Here is a 17,200-nt window from a genome sequence, read left to right as displayed (position 1 = left end):
AGGACCCCAATGGAAATAAGTTAGACAGTCCTCGATGACGCACTGACTTTCTTGGGTTATCCTGGGTGGCTAATCCTCCGGGGTTAAAAATCCGAACGAAATCTTATCTTATCTTAACGTCCAGTTAATTTTTAAGAGCCTATTTATTGCTGGGTAAATATGGCCGGCATATATAACGAGACTTGCTCATACGACTCGCCCAGGAATCGAACTCGGATTCATTCAGACGCGAGCCTAGCTCACTATCTCACTTCCTAGCTGCAACTCTCAAACTTTACCTACCCACCTCACATCCTTGCTTCACCTCACGTCACACCTTTCCTTACATTTACTCTGAAGTAACATGAATACCTCCCACGGAAGTAGAAGAACGATGAAATCTCACAAACTGACCGGGAGATGAGATACATCACCTTTTGTTTTGTCTCTACAGTTTCCTGAAGCTGGTACACATCTTCAGCGTCAACCATCACATGGGTCCTCTACAGATAGCTCTCGGCAGGATGGTCATAGACATTATCAAGTTCTTTTTCATCTACACCCTCGTTCTTTTCGCTTTTGGCTGCGGTGAGTAGTGTGTGTGTGTGTGTGTGTGTGTGTGTGTGTGTGTGTGTGTGTGTGTGTGTGTGTGTGTGTGTGTGTGTGTGTGTGTGTGTTTGTGTTCACCTATTTGTAGTTGCAGGGGTCGAGTCACAGTTCTTGCCCCCCGCCTGTGTGTGTGTGTACCTATTTGCTTGTATGCAGTTACGAATTTGAGCTTGTGGGGACACAAGCACTTGTATTTAAGGGACTCGAGTTCCACCTCCTGGGCCAGACAACACTAATCAACATATAAAGCTGGTCACGGTCTTATCATAAAGCTGGTCACGGTCTTATCATAAAGCTGGTCACGGTCTTATCATAAAGCTGGTCACGGTCTTATCATAAAGCTGGTCACGGTCTTATCATAAAGCTGGTCACGGTCTTATCATAAAGCTGGTCACGGTCTTATCATAAAGCTGGTCACGGTCTTATCATAAAGCTGGTCACGGTCTTATCATAAAGCTAGTCACGGTCTTATCATAAAGCTGGTCACGGTCTTATCATAAAGCTGGTCACGGTCTTATAAGCCGCTCCTCTCATGTCACGTGACATAAAAAGATAAAGCTGAAGTTTTATTTCTTTGTAAAGGTTATAATACGTAATTAAAATTTTGGTTTGTTAAGTACAAAGAAAGTCACTAACATGCCTGGGTATTTCTGGCAGACTGATCCTAGTACATAATAACTACTTAAATCTAGACAGGATAAGAGTGGTTAACTTGTATTAAAATCTTAATTTAATCTTAACACTAATGTGAGGTAGTCAAGGTGGAAGTTTATAAATAATAATGTTGTCGTTGCACATAATAAAAAAAATATTACAATTAATGGTCACAAACATTAATATTTCATGGATTGGCAGATGTTTCTTAAACTAGAGTTTATATATTATGATAACTGATTAGAAGTTTTGGTTGGTTTAGTTAGTATTGAGAGATGAGATGATTTTTAAGCGAAGTCCTAAATTTATAAGTAGTCAGAGGAGCCTTTAACAGTTCAGGAAGTGAATTCCAGATCTTCGGTCCCTTTATGTGCACTGTATTTTTGCAGAGTGTGAGACTAAGACGAGGGATGTTGAAGAGAGACTTATGTCTTGTATTGTGACTGTTGTAGCTGTCAGGGAGGAGTTTAAGTGGAAGGTTTATATTGGAGTTTAATGTTCTGTATATATAGTAGGCACAATAATATGAATTTATATCTCGTATATTTAGCAAGTTCAGGTTTATGAAAAGTGGTGGGGTGTGCTGTCTAGCACACCCCACGCAAGAGTTGCACATGTGTCTAATTTATCAACGTGTCGGTTCTCTGAACCATTCATCTACAATACTGTTCCTCCTCCCCAGGTCTGAACCAGCTGCTGTGGTACTACGCTGACATGGACATGCGCAAGTGTTACTCTCTGCCCGGTGGCGCCAGGAACCCCACCCAGGAGAACTCCTGTGCTATCTGGCGGAGGTTCTCAAAGTGAGTAAATAACATTAGGCTCCTTCAGGAAGCCTAGTGAAGGTTCCTCAGGCTCTCCTGCACAGATATAGTGAGAGGAGGGATAATGATTTAGACAGATTAATAAATCAAAACATTTCATGCGCTCACAAATTGGCCTGATACACATTAACATCTTTCTTAATCCTATCTCGCCATTTCCTACAGCCTGTTCGAAACTTCCCAGTCGCTGTTCTGGGCATCGTTCGGCCTGGTGGACCTCAGGGTGTTTGAATTGACGGGGATCAAATCGTACACCAGGTTCTGGAGTATGCTTATATTTGGATCCTACAATGTAATTAATGTTATTGTCTTACTCAACCTCCTCATCGCCATGATGTCCAACTCGTACGCCTTCATTTGTGTGAGTCGTGGATGTTGTTGTTGATGTTAGTAGTTGTATTAGTAGTGGTGGTGGTGATGGTGGTGGTAGTAGTAGTAGTGGTGGCGATGATGGTAGTAGTAGTAGTAGTAGTGGTGGTGATGGTAGCAGTAGTAATAGTAGTAGTGGTGGTGGTGGTGATGGTAGTAGTAGTAGTGGTGGTGGTGATGGTAGTAGTAGTAGTAGTGGTGGTGATGGTAGCAGTAGTAATAGTAGTAGTGGTGGTGGTGATGGTAGTAGTAGTAGTAGTAGTGGTGGTGATGGTAGCAGTAGTAATAGTAGTAGTGGTGGTGGTGGTGATGGTAGTAGTAGTAGTGGTGGTGGTGATGGTAGTAGTAGTAGTGGTGGTGGTGATGGTAGCAGTAGTAATAGTAGTAGTGGTGGTGGTGATGGTAGTAGTAGTAGTAGTAGTGGTGGTGATGGTAGTAGTAGTAGTAGTGGTGGCGTTGATGGTAGTAGTAGTAGTAGTAGTGGTGGTGATGGTAGCAGTAGTAATAGTAGTAGTGGTGGTGGTGATGGTAGTAGTAGTAGTAGTAGTGGTGGTGGTAGTAATAGTGGTAGTAGTAGTGGTGGTGGTGATAGTAGTAGGTAGTAGTGGTGATGGTAGTAGAAGTAGTAGTGGTGGTGGTGATGGTAGAAGTAGTAGTAGTAGTGGTGGTGATGGTAGAAGTAGTAGTAGTAGTGGTGGTGATGGTAGTAGTAATGGTGGTGATGATGGTAGTAGTAGTAGTAGTAGTAGTAGTAGTAGTAGTAGTGGTGGTGATGGTAGTAGTAATGGTGGTGATGATGGTAGTAGTAGTAGTAGTGGTGGTGATGATGGTAGTAGTAGTAATAGTGGTGGTGATGGTAGTAGTAGTAGTAGTAGTGGTGATGGTAGTAGTAGTAGAAGTAGTAGTAGTGGTGGTGATGGTAGTAGTAGTAGTAGTGGAGGTGATGGTAGTAGTAGTAGTAGTGGTGGTGATGGTAGGAGTAGTAGTAGTGGTGATGGTAGTAGTAGTAGAAGTAGTAGTAGTGGTGGTGATAGTAGTAGTAGTAGTGGTGGTGGTGATGGTGGTGGTAGTAGTAGTAGTAGTAGTAGTGGAGGTGATGGTAGTAGTAGTAGTAGTGGTGATGGTAGTAGTAGGAGTAGTAGTAGTGGTGGTGTTGATGGTAGTAGTAGTAGTAGTAGTGGTGGTGGTGATGGTAATAGTAATAGTGGTGGTGATGATGGTAGTAGTATTAGTGGTGGTGATGATGGTAGTAGTAGTGGTGGTGATGGTAGTAGTAGTAGTAGTAGTGGTGATAGTAGTAGTAGTAGTAGTAGTGGTGGTAGTGATGGCAGTAGTAGTAGTAGTGGTGATGGTAGTAATAGTAGTAGTAGTGGTGGTGATGGTAGTAGTAGTAGTAGTAGTGGTGGTGATGGTGGTAGTAGTAGTAGTAGTAGTCGTGGTGGTGATGGTGGTAGTAGTAGTAGTAGTAGTAGTGGTGGTGATGGTAGTAATAGTAGTAGTAGTAGTGGTGGTGATGGTAGTAGTAGTAGTAGTGGTGATGGTAGTAGTAGTACTAGTAGTGGTGGTGATGGTAGTAGTAGTGATGGTGGTAGTAGTAGTAGTAGTGGTGGTGATGGTGGTAGTAGTAGTGGTGATGGTAGTAGTAGTAGTGGTGATGGTAGTAGTAGTAGTGGTGGTGATGGTAGTAGTAGTAGTAGTGGTGGTGATAGTAGTAGTAGTAGTGGTGGTGGTGATGGTAGTAGTAGTAGTAGTGGTGGTGATGGTAGTAGTAGTAGTGGTGATGGTAGCAGCAGTAGTAGTAGTAGTGGTGGTGGTGATGGTAGTAGTAGTGGTGGTGATGATGGTAGTAGTAGTAGTAGTAGTGGTGATGGTGGTAGTAGTAGTAGTAGTAGTGGTGATAGTAGTAGTAGTAGTGGTGGTGATGGTAGTAGTAGTAGTGGTGGTGGTGATGGTATTTGTGGAAATTATCTTAATCTTCCGAAGCTATAGTGCCTAATAGGTGTTTAATGTGTCGATATGGGTCAAAAATGTACTTGAAAATGGACTAGAACCAACAGAGAAGCTTTGCGCCTGCGCTGATGGGCAGGGAGACGGGGCATCAGGGAGCGGGAGTGTTTGGAATGGAGTTACCTGGAGAGAGTTCTGGGGGTCAACGCCCCTGCGGCCCGGTCTGTGACCAGACCTCCTAGTGGATCAGAGCCTGATCAACCAGGCTGTTACTGCTGGCTACACGCTAACCAACGTACGAGCCACACCCCGGCTGGTCAGGAACCGACTTTAGGTGCTTGTCCAGTGCCAGCTTTGCTTTCGTAGTGAGTGATTTTCGTGTGCAAGTTCGGTACTAGTCCCTATAGGATTTTCCAGGTGTATATAATCATGTATCTCTCCCGCCTGCGTTCCATGGAATACAGGTTTAGGAACCTCAAGCGCTCCCAGTAATTGAGGTGTTTTATCTCCGTTATGTGCGCCGTGAAGGTTCTCTGTACATTTTCTAGGTCAGCAATTTCACCTGCCTTGAAAGGTGCTGTTAGTGTGCAGCAATATTCCAGCCTAGATAGAACAAGTGACCTGAAGAGTGTCATCATGGGCTTGGCCTCCCTAGTTTTGAAGGTTCTCATTATCCATCCTGTCATTTTTCTAACAGATGCGATTGATACAATGTTATGGTCCTTGAAGATGAGATCCTCCGACATGATCACTCCCAGGTTTTGACGTTGGTGTTTCGCTCTATTTTGTGGCCAGAATTTGCTTTGTATTCTGATGAAGATTTAATTTCCTCGTGTTTACCATATCTGAGTAATTCAAATTTCTCATCGTTGAACTTCATATTGTTTTCTGCAGCCCACTGAAAGATTTGGTTGATGTCTGCCTGGAGCCTTGCAGTGTCTGCAATGGAAGACACTGTCATGCAGATTCGGGTGTCATCTGCAAAGGAAGACACGGTGCTGTTGCTGACATCCTTGTCCATGTCAGATATGAGGATGGGATATGAGATGGGAGCGAGTACTGTGCCTTGTGGAACAGAGCTTTTCACCGTAGCTGCCTCGGACTTTACTCTGTTGGCTACTACTCTCTGTGTTCTTTTAGTGAGGAAATTATAGATCCAACGACCGACTTTTCCTGTTATTCCTTTAGCACGCATTTTGTGCGCTATTACGCCATGGTCACACTTGTCGAAGGCTTTTGCAAAGTCTGTATATAATACATCTGCATTCTTTTTGTCTTCTAGTGCATCTAGGACCTTGTCGTAGTGATCCAATAGTTGAGACAGACAGGAGCGACCTGTTCTAAACCCATGTTGCCCTGGGTTGTGTAACTGATGGGTTTCTAGATGGGTGGTGATCTTGCTTCTTAGGACCCTTTCAAAGATTTTTATGATATGGGATGTTAGTGCTATCGGTCTGTAGTTCTCTGCTGTTGCTTTACTGCCCCCTTTGTGGAGTGGGGCTATGTCTGTTGTTTTTAGTAACTGTGGGACGACCCCCGTGTCCATGCTCCCTCTCCATAGGATGGTAAAGGCTCGTGATAGGGGCTTCTTGCAGTTCTTGATGAACACAGAGTTCCATGAGTCTGGCCCTGGGGCAAAGTGCACGGGCATGTCATTTATCGCCTGTTCAAAGTCATTTGGCGTCAGGATAACATCGGATAGGCTTGTGTTAACCAAATTCTGTGGCTCTCCCATAAAAAATTCTTTTTGATCTTCGACTCTCAGTCTGGTTAGCGGCTTGCTAAAAACTGAGTCATATTGGGACTTGAGTAGCTCACTCATTTCCTTGCTGTCATCTGTGTAGGATCCATCTTGTTTAAGTAGGGGCCCAATACTGGACTGGGAAAGCATGGGACCACGAAATTGGCGTTCACGGCGGCCTAAGGATTAATATAGGCCTCACTTCATAATAGGAAGTGAGAAGAGTGAAGTGGTGAAGAGTGAGGGAACATGATTTACGGGACCACCGTAATAAAGTGGCAAAATTAGTGAATAATGGTAGGACAGGTGGTGACTGGCGCATCGCCATGGAGTGTGTCCCAGGGAAAAATACCCATGATTTAATCATCACTCATCGGTCTCAGATCTTAATGGAGTGGCCTCCAATGTGTATAATAATTATGAGACATTAAACTGTATGGTGGGCTAAGAAGTAATCAGTGATAATAACACCAAGTTAAGAGAATATGTGAAGTGAAATGAGTCGCCGTTCTCAGTGAGCATCTGTTTACCTCGTGTTCCTGTCCCGAGGACAGTGAAGTTTTTATGGAGTCACGACTTTTAAACCGGGACAAACCAACGGATACCTCGTCCTGTTGGAATAAGAACCGTGTCGGTGTAGCAGGACATCGAAATGAGATGGTGAATGGAGGAAATAAGGAGCATTAGTCACCCACAGTTAAGTAACCCTTCTAGTTACAACAGACTGATACTGGCCAGTTAGGTATGTTGTAATTGGATAGGTTGTGGGTGATCCAGCTATATCAAGTGACTACCAGAGAATATCTGGTAAGTGGTGGAATTATATACAAGTGTTTTTCCTTGATGGATATATCCATGTGTAACCTACCCCCCTCCCCTTCATTCAGTTAAACTAATATAATCTATACAGTCCACAATTAATTAGTAGCGCCGTACTTGTGGGTGCTACCCAATTTATACTGGTCTCGGATAGATATGGATAAGATTATGAGGTCGAAGGGACCACCTGCAGTGACCAGGGGTGGCTAAGTTTTCTCACATGTCTACACGGGTGACTACGGTAAACAATATGGTTGTTGTCTCCCAATGAGATTACTCGTATGCATGTAATGTTGAGGTGCATACAGGTAACCCCCTATAAAATTTTCCATAGTATTAGTAGTAGTAGTAGTAGTAGTGGTGGTGATGGTAGTAGTAGTTGTAGCAGTAGTTTGGTTGAAGCAATAGTTGTAAAAATGACAATAACAGTGAAAGTAGCAGAAAGGGTAGTAATAATAGCCATAGTATAAATAATTATGGTGGTAGACATAGTGAGGGTAAGAAAGGTATCTATGGTAATAATTATAGCAGTTGGAAAAACAATGGAATAAAGATAATAAAAGTAAGTGTACATGTGACGAGTAGGTCTTGCAGACTTTGACTCAAAAACGAAAAGAGCCGAGTTCGATTCACAGGCGGTGTAAGACACACGGACAAATGTTCACTTACTTCTCCCTGTTCACCTTGCAGTAAACAGAAACTCGGGAGTTAGTTGATTGTAAATAGGTTTACTTTAGTGTTTTAGGAATATCCCGGGTGAGTAACAATCCGAGGTACCTACACATGTTTTCTTTAGCCCATCCAGCCCAAAATTCGAACTAAGGACCTTACAGTTGTGAGCCCATTGCACTAATAAATAAAGATATACAAGGCCAGGTACATACATCAGCCTCCACAGCTTCACTCTCACCTTCCGTTTCAGGCCAAGTGCGATACAGAGTGGAAGTTCGCGAGGTCCAGACTGTGGATGAGTTACTTCGAGGAGGGCAGAGAGCTGCCCTCACCTTTCAACCTGGTGCCAAATTTCGGTGCCCTGGTGGCCATGAGCAAGAAGGTACCCAGAGCCTCCTTCAAGCACCGCCAGGACACACTCAGGGAGTCCCAGTATCAGGTGAGAGAATATATATATATATATATATATATATATATATATATATATATATATATATATATATATATATATATATATATATATATATATATATATATATATGTGTGTGTGTGTGTGTGTGTGTGTGTGTGTGTGTAGCGGACCAACTGCAGTGTTCCTCTTCTTATGAGTCTGGTATTGTCCCGCGTCAGGTGTTTGTTGTGGGAGTTGACTGTGAGGTGTGGTCCTCGCCCTTTAATTGCCTTCCTATGATGTATTACTTTCATAGTTCCTTGACAATGTGAGTAGTCACGAAAGCGCTTGGAATTTCACTACTCTTTCACAGTGGTTGTTTTGTATATATATATATATATATATATATATATATATATATATATATATATATATATATATATATATATATATATATATATATATAATGTATATATATTGAGAGGGGGTTACCTGGAGTTTACCTGGAGAGGTTTTCGGAGGTCAACACCTGGCGGATCAGGGTCTGATCAACCAGGCTGTTACTGCTGGCCGCACGCAAACTGACGTACGAATCACATCCCGGTTGGTCAGGTACCGACTTTAGGTGCTTGTCCAGTGCCTGCTTGAAGACAGCCAGGGGTCTATTGGTAATCCCCCTTATGTATGCTGGGAGGCAGTTGAACAGTCTTGGGCCCCTGACACTTATAGTGTTGTCTCTCAATGTACTCGTGGTGCCCCTGCTTTTCATTGGAGGAATGTTGCATCTCCTGCCGAGTCTTTTGTTTTCATAGGGAGTGATTTTCGTGTGCAAGTTTGGTACTAACCACTCCTGGATTTTCCAAGTGTATAATGTCATGTATCTCTCTCGCCTGTGTTCGAGGGAATACAGATCAAGGGCCTTCAACCGTTCCCAGTAATTTAGGTGACTTATCGTACTTTTGTGTGCCTTGAAAGTTCTTTGTACACTCTCCAGGTCAGCAATGTCACCAGCCTTGAAGAGGGCAGTTAATGTAGAGCAGTATTCCAGCCAAGAGAGAACATGCAATTTGAAGAGAATCATCATGGGCTTGGTGTCCCTAGTTTTGAAGGTTCTCGTTATCAGTCCTATCATTTTCCTAACGGATGTGCTAGATATATTGTTGTTGTCTTTGCAGGCGAGATTCTCTGACATTATCACTCCCAGGTCCTTAACATTACTTTTCGCTCTGTTGTATGGTTAGAATTTGTTGTATACCCTGATTCAATTTTAATTTCCTCAAGGGGTAAAGGAGGTTTTGTGGGCGGAGGGCTTGGACTTCCAGCAAGCGTGCGTGAGCGTGTTAGATAGGAGTGAATGGACACGAAAGGTTTTTGGGACCTTACGAGCTGCTGGAGTGTGAGCAGGGTAATAGTTTGTGAAGGGATTCAGGGAAACCTGTTAGCCGGACTTGAGTCCTGGAAATGAGAAGTACAATGACTGCACTTTAAAGGAGGGGTTTGGGATATTGGCAGTTTGGAGGGATATCTAAACTGTCGTATCTGAGCGCCTTTGCAAAGACAGTGATTATGTATGGTGAAAGTTCTTTTTCTTCTTTTTGGGTTTTCCTTGTAGGGTCACCCTGCCTCAGTGGGATACTAAAGGAGGCACACTAGGGGTGATGAGGCTGTGTTCATGAGTCCGTTGATGTTCATTTCAGGGTGTGATGAGGAACCTGGTACGACGCTACGTAACAAAGGAACAGAGGCTGACGGACGATCGCTCCATCAACGAGGACGACATCAATGAGGTGAAGCAGGACATCAACTCCTTCAAGTACGAGATTGTCAACATTCTTAAGATTAACAACTGGGATACTGGCACTGCTCATCACAAGACTGAGAGTGAGTGCTAATGGTCAGCTAGGCTCTGATCAGGCTCTGATCCACCAGGAGGCCTGGTCACAGACCGGGCCGCGGGGGCGTTGACCCCCGGAACTCTCTCCAGGTAAACTCCAGGTAGGCCTGTTGCAGTGTTGCGGCGCTGGATCCTGTGTTCCTGTGTAATGTTGTGCACACTGTTGTGGTGAATACCACTAACTCTCTCTGGAGTTTACCTGGAGAGAGTTCCGGGGGTCAACGCCCCCGCGGCCCGGTCTGTGACCAGGCCTCATGGTGGATCAAGGCCTGATCAACCAGGCTGTTACTGCTGGCTGCACGCAATCCAACGTACAAACCACAGCCCAGGCTGGTCAGGTACCGACTTTAGGTGCTTGTCCAGTGCCTGCTTGAAGACAGCCAGGGGTCTATTGGTAATCCCCCTTATGTATGCTGGGAGGCAGTTGAACAGTCTTGGGCCCCTGACATTTATTGTGTTGTCTCTTAACGTGCTAGTGGCACCCCTGCTTTTCATTGGAGGGGATGTTGCATCGTCTGCCGAGTCTTTTGCTTTTCTCTCTCTCTCTCTCTCTCTCTCTCTCTCTCTCTCTCTCTCTCTCTCTCTCTCTCTCTCTCTCTCTCTCTCTCTCTCTCTCTCTTTCTCTTTCTCTCTCTCTTTTTTTACACAGGGTTTGACAGGTTAAGGATCCCTAGCTTTATTGACAAGCCATTTACAGGTTAAGGATTCTTAACTTTATTGGCAAGCTAAGAGCTGTTACCTACATCAGCTCATTTGAAAGCATTTTTATTGTTATGAGACATACAAGTAGGGAACAGAATGAAGTTGGAGCCATCTGTGGGCCAGCATTTTCATTTGATCAACTGACTTTATCTCGTTGACATCATTATGCTGTACGAATGTGTTCCATACTCGAGTCATCCTGGGTATATATGATCTCAGATGGAGTGATGTTTTGGAGAAGGGTACAACCAGAGTGAAGTTGCTGCTTTCTGCCCGTCTTGTGGCATAAAAGCTTGTTTCACGCTGTCCTCGAAGTGGATCCAAGTGTGGTACTTTGACAATATTGGCCTTGTACATAACAGTAAGGCCACCCACATCCCTCCTGTGTTGAAGGCTCTGCTGAAATGACAGATCTATCCAGGATGGGTCCAGGCGAGAGATGAGACGTCTTGCTCTGTTCTCCACTCTGTCAAGCAGTCGCAGATGAGAGGGGGGGCAGGCAAACCAAGAAAGTGGAGCATACTCAAGGTGTGAGCGTACTTGTGCCTCGTACAGAATCTTGCAACCCCTACTGTCAAGCAGATGCGAGATACGGCGAAGTGCTGTGAGCTTCCTGGCTGCCGTGTTTGCAAGATTTACAACATGGTTCTTCATGGTTAGTTTAGAGAACCATGTTGTAAATCTTGCAAGCAAGGCAGCCAGGAAGCTTACAGCACGTCGCCGTATCTCGCATCTGCTTGACAGTAGGAGTTGCAAGCTCCTGTACGAGGCACAAGTACGCTCACACTTTGAGTATGCTCCACTTTCTTGGTTTGCCTGCCCCCCCTCTCATCTGCGACTCTCTCTCTTTAATGTTTTAATGTGTGTATTAGTGTGTGTATTTAGTGTCCTTCATTGTATATTTCAGAATATATATATATATATATATATATATATATATATATATATATATATATATATATATATATATATATATATATATATATATATATATATATATATATATATATATATATATATATATATTTATATATATGAGTACTTCAGTGGGCATATTAGTGCTTCCCTGAATATTCGGTACTTCACTGCATATATTAAGGATACAGTGTTCATATTGAATATATTAGTGTTTTAGTGTATATATCGATGCATCATAGTGTATATTAATTCTTCATTGTGAATATTGCTGCTGCGGTGCATATATTATCGTCTACAATAAGTCGTAACGCATATAATACCAAATACAACAGTTGCTGTGCTTCATAATGGCAGTAAGATCCCATGCTGTGCCCACAGCTGCCCTGGGCAAGAAGCAGCAGACCAGGGAACGCCGGCTACTCAAGGGTTTCAACATTGGTCTGGTGGAGGGACTGGACGCTACTCTCCTGGCGGGTGTGGAGAAGTCCCTGAACGCCCTCACCAGTCTTCATCTCAAGGTGAGGACGGCGCAAGGGTGAGGGAGGGTGCCAGGGTGTGGGAGAGTGTGAGAGTGAAGGAGGGTGCCAGGGTGTGGGAGAGTGTGAGAGTGAAGGAGGGTGCCAGGGTGTGGGAGAGTGTGAGAGTGAAGGAGGGTGCCAGGGTGTGGGAGAGTGTGAGAGTGAAGGAGGGTGCCAGGGTGTGGGAGAGTGTGAGAGTGAAGGAGGGTGCCAGGGTGTGGGAGAGTGTGAGAGTGAAGGAGGGTGCCAGGGTGTGTGATAGTGTGAGAGTGAAGGAGGGTGCCAGGGTGTGTGATAGTGTGAGAGTGAAGGAGGGTGCCAGGGTGTGGGAGAGTGTGAGAGTGAAGGAGGGTGCCAGGGTGTGGGAGAGTGTGAGAGTGAAGGAGGGTGCCAGAGAGATAATGAAGGTAACTGGCACTAATATCACAGAATATACAAATTTTAACACTGAGGCTACATTATATGTACACCTTTCACACTGACGGGAAAATAAATGATAGAACCATTGTTATTACTGAAGCAGCAACAACACTGCGCCTGTGCAAGAAAGGTATAAAATGCCGACAATATGTAAGTTAAGACACATGTGCAACATCTGGATATCTTTAATGTAGACGTTTCGCCATCCAGTGGCTTTATCAATACAGATTCTAGGACATAATAGGAAGACAGTAAAACTATATACAGAAGATGAGGTAATCAGTCCCTCGGCCTTGGAGTTAGTGTTCACAGCATCGTGGTGGAGGAGAATCTGGAGCAAAGACAAGAAGACTGGCGGCTATATAGGCGTCAGTGGAAAGGGACGGGCAGCAGACGAGGGCAGTCACTGGTAGGCGGGATTCCCCAGTGGAAGTAGGTCCTTCCCAAAGAGATGGGTTAGTTGCAGCAGCCGGTCTTCTTGTCTTTGCTCCAGATTCTCCTCCACCACGATGCTGTGAACACTAACTCCAAGGCCGAGGGACTGATTACCTCATCTTTTGTATATAGTTTTACTGTCTTCCTATTATGTCCTAGAATCTGTATTGATAAAGCCACTGGATGGCGAAACGTCTACAATAAAGATATCCAGATGTTGCACATGTGTCTTAACCAACACTGCGCCTCGTGACACAGCACCTCACTAGGCTTGTTAATAATGTTTGTACATACAGAGCTAAATTAGCCAGATAGAGATAATTGCATAAATTCTGTGCTTGTTTATTTATTATGTCGTGTTCGTGTTAACAGTGAAGATGTAACAAGACAGTTGCAGGAAAGTTGTCACAAACCATACCACGGGCGGGCATAGAACCCGCGATCAGTCTCAAAACTCTAGACCGTCATGGGTTCTATCCCCGCCCGTGGTATGGTTTGTTTGCAAGCGTGTCATTACGATTTCGTGAGTCAAGTTGTCACAAACCTTTTCTCTGCACCTGTGTCTTTTATTATTTTTTTTTAAGATTCCGGTTGTCTCCCACTAAAGTAGGAGACCAAAGGAGAAAACCAAATTCATCATTCCTCATTCCCTGGCTGTCTTTCCACAAATGCAGAGGAATCACAGTTTCATTAATCCACTGTAACATAGCCTGTCCATCATGTCTTCACAGTATACTCACTACTTCCCATCCCTGTAACTCAGGTCCGACTAGCTATTTGCTTTGAATCCATCCATTAATACTTCCTCTCTCATACTCCAACAACAGGTCATTTACAACAAAACGTTTCTCTACATTGTCATCTAAAACCTCTCAAACTTGTCTGCTGGATATGCACGTTTTTAACTCTTAAAATATACACCTCCTTCCATCCACCCAACACCTTACATCCACCCAACACCTTCCATCCACCCAACACCTTCCATCCGCCCAACACCTTCCATCCGCCCAACACCTTCCATCCGCCCAACACCTTCCATCCACCCAACACCTTCCATCCGCTCAACACCTTCCATCCGCCCAACACCTTCCATACTCACAACTCCTTCAATCCTCCCAACACCTTCCATCCTCCCAACACCTTCCATCCACCCAACACCTTCCATCCGCCCAACACCTTCCATCCGCCCAACACCTTCCATCCGCCCAACACCTTCCATCCGCCCAACACCTTCCATCCGCCCAACACCTTCCATCCACCCAACACCTTCCATCCGCCCAACACCTTCCATCCGCCCAACATCTTCCATCCACCCAACACCTTCCATCCGCCCAACACCTTCCATCCGCCCAACACCTTCCATCCGCCCAACACCTTCCATCCGCCCACCACCTTCCATCCACCCAACACCTTACATCCGCCCAACACCTTCCATCCTCCCAACACCTTCCATCCGCCCAACACCTTCCATCCGCCCAACACCTTCCATCCGCCCAACACCTTACATCTGCCCAACACCTTCCATCCGCCCAACACCTTCCATCCGCCCAACACCTTCCATCCGCCCAACACCTTCCATCCGCCCAACACCTTCCATCCGCCCAACACCTTCCATCCGCCCAACACCTTCCATCCGCCCAACACCTTCCATCCGCCCAACACCTTCCATCCGCCCAACACCTTACATCCGCCCAACACCTTCCATCCGCCCAACACCTTCCATCCGCCCAACACCTTCCATCCGCCCAACACCTTCCATCCGCCCAACACCTTCCATCCGCCCAACACCTTCCATCCGCCCAACACCTTACATCTGCCCAACACCTTCCATCCGCCCAACACCTTCCATCCGCCCAACACCTTCCATCCGCCCAACACCTTCCATCCGCCCAACACCTTCCATCCGCCCAACACCTTCCATCCGCCCAACACCTTCCATCCGCCCAACACCTTCCATCCGCCCAACACCTTCCATCCGCCCAACACCTTCCATCCGCCCAACACCTTCCATCCGCCCAACACCTTCCATCCGCCCAACACCTTCCATCCGCCCAACACCTTCCATCCGCCCAACACCTTCCATCCGCCCAACACCTTCCATCCGCCCAACACCTTCCATCCGCCCAACACCTTCCATCCGCCCAACACCTTCCATCCGCCCAACACCTTACATCCACCCAACACCTTACATCCGCCCAACACCTTACATCCACCCAACACCTTCCATCCACCCAACACCTTCCATCCGCCCAACACCTTCCATCAGCCCAACACCTTCCATCCGCCCAACACCTTACATCCGCCCAACACCTTACATCCGCCCAACACCTTACATCCGCCCAACACCTTCCATCCACCCAACACCTTCCATCCGCCCAACACCTTACATCCACCCAACACCTTACATCCGCCCAACACCTTACATCCACCCAACACCTTCCATCCGCGCAACACCTTCCATCCGCCCAACATCTTCCATCCACCCAACACCTTCCATCCGCCCAACACCTTCCATCCGCCCAACACCTTCCATCCGCCCAACACCTTCCATCCGCCCAACACCTTCCATCCGCCCAACACCTTACATCTGCCCAACACCTTCCATCCGCCCAACACCTTCCATCCGCCCAACACCTTCCATCCGCCCAACACCTTCCATCCGCCCAACACCTTCCATCCGCCCAACACCTTCCATCCGCCCAACACCTTCCATCCGCCCAACACCTTCCATCCGCCCAACACCTTACATCCGCCCAACACCTTCCATCCACCCAACACCTTACATCCGCCCAACACCTTCCATCCGCCCAACACCTTCCATCCGCCCAACACCTTCCATCCGCCCAACACCTTCCATCCGCCCAACACCTTCCATCCGCCCAACACCTTCCATCCGCCCAACACCTTCCATCCGCCCAACACCTTCCATCCGCCCAACACCTTCCATCCGCCCAACACCTTCCATCCGCCCAACACCTTCCATCCGCCCAACACCTTCCATCCGCCCAATACCTTCCATCCGCCCAACACCTTACATCCGCCCAACACCTTACATCCGCCCAACACCTTACATCCGCCCAACACCTTCCATCCACCCAACACCTTACATCCACCCAACACCTTCCATCCGCCCAACACCTTACATCCGCCCAACACCTTACATCCGCCCAACACCTTCCATCCACCCAACACCTTCCATCCGCCCAACACCTTACATCCACCCAACACCTTCCATCCGCCCAACACCTTACATCCGCCCAACACCTTACATCCGCCCAACACCCTACATCCACCCAACACCTTCCATCCACCCAACACCTTCCATCCGCCCAACACCTTCCATCCGCCCAACACCTTCCATCCGCCCAACACCTTACATCCGCCCAACACCTTACATCCGCCCAACACCTTACATCCGCCCAACACCTTACATCCGCCCAACACCTTCCATCCACCCAACACCTTCCATCCGCGCAACACCTTCCATCCGCCCAACATCTTCCATCCACCCAACACCTTCCATCCGCCCAACACCTTCCATCCGCCCAACACCTTCCATCCGCCCAACACCTTCCATCCGCCCAACACCTTACATCTGCCCAACACCTTCCATCCACCCAACACCTTACATCCGCCCAACACCTTCCATCCGCCCAACACCTTCCATCCGCCCAACACCTTCCATCCGCCCAACACCTTCCATCCGCCCAACACCTTACATCTGCCCAATACCTTCCATCCACCCAACACCTTCCATCCGCCCAACACCTTCCATCCGCCCAACACCTTACATCTGCCCAACACCTTCCATCCACCCAACACCTTCCATCCGCCCAACACCTTCCATCCGCCCAACACCTTACATCTGCCCAACACCTTCCATCCACCCAACACCTTCCATCCGCCCAACACCTTCCATCCGCCCAACACCTTCTATCCGCCCAACACCTTCCATCCGCCCAACACCTTCCATCCACCCAACACCTTACATCCGCCCAACACCTTCCATCCGCCCAACACCTTCCATCCGCCCAACACCTTCCATCCGCCCAACACCTTACATCCACCCAACACCTTACATCCACCCAACACCTTCCATCCGCCCAACACCTTCCATCCGCCCAACACCTTACATCCACCCAACACCTTACATCCACCCAACACCTTACATCCACCCAACACCTTCCATCCACCCAACACCTTCCATCCGCCCAACACCTTCCATCCGCCCAACACCTTCCATCCGCCCAACACCTTCCATCCGCCCAACACCTTCCATCCGCCCAACACCTTCCATCCACCCAACAC

The 17,200-nt window shown here is 46.8% G+C and overlaps 1 protein-coding gene across 3 annotated transcripts in view; it reads left to right on the top strand.

Annotated features, from left to right (window-relative positions):
* Positions 1-17,200, top strand: part of LOC128685362 (transient receptor potential protein-like) — an 83,057-nt gene that overhangs the window by 47,056 nt on the left and 18,801 nt on the right. For all 3 annotated transcript variants that reach the window (XM_053771855.2, XM_053771854.2, XM_053771853.2), the window contains exons 10-15: positions 434-567; positions 1,925-2,045; positions 2,232-2,427; positions 7,865-8,053; positions 9,703-9,886; positions 11,898-12,037. In XM_053771855.2, coding sequence (XP_053627830.2) covers positions 434-567; positions 1,925-2,045; positions 2,232-2,427; positions 7,865-8,053; positions 9,703-9,886; positions 11,898-12,037 — 964 coding nt within the window. The remainder of the gene's footprint in view (positions 1-433; positions 568-1,924; positions 2,046-2,231; positions 2,428-7,864; positions 8,054-9,702; positions 9,887-11,897; positions 12,038-17,200) is intronic.

Source organism: Cherax quadricarinatus, chromosome 8, assembly GCF_038502225.1.
Source record: "Cherax quadricarinatus isolate ZL_2023a chromosome 8, ASM3850222v1, whole genome shotgun sequence".
Taxonomy (NCBI): Eukaryota; Metazoa; Arthropoda; class Malacostraca; order Decapoda; family Parastacidae; genus Cherax; species Cherax quadricarinatus.
Note: the sequence above shows the minus strand (reverse complement) of the source record. Positions and strands in the feature narration are given on the sequence as shown.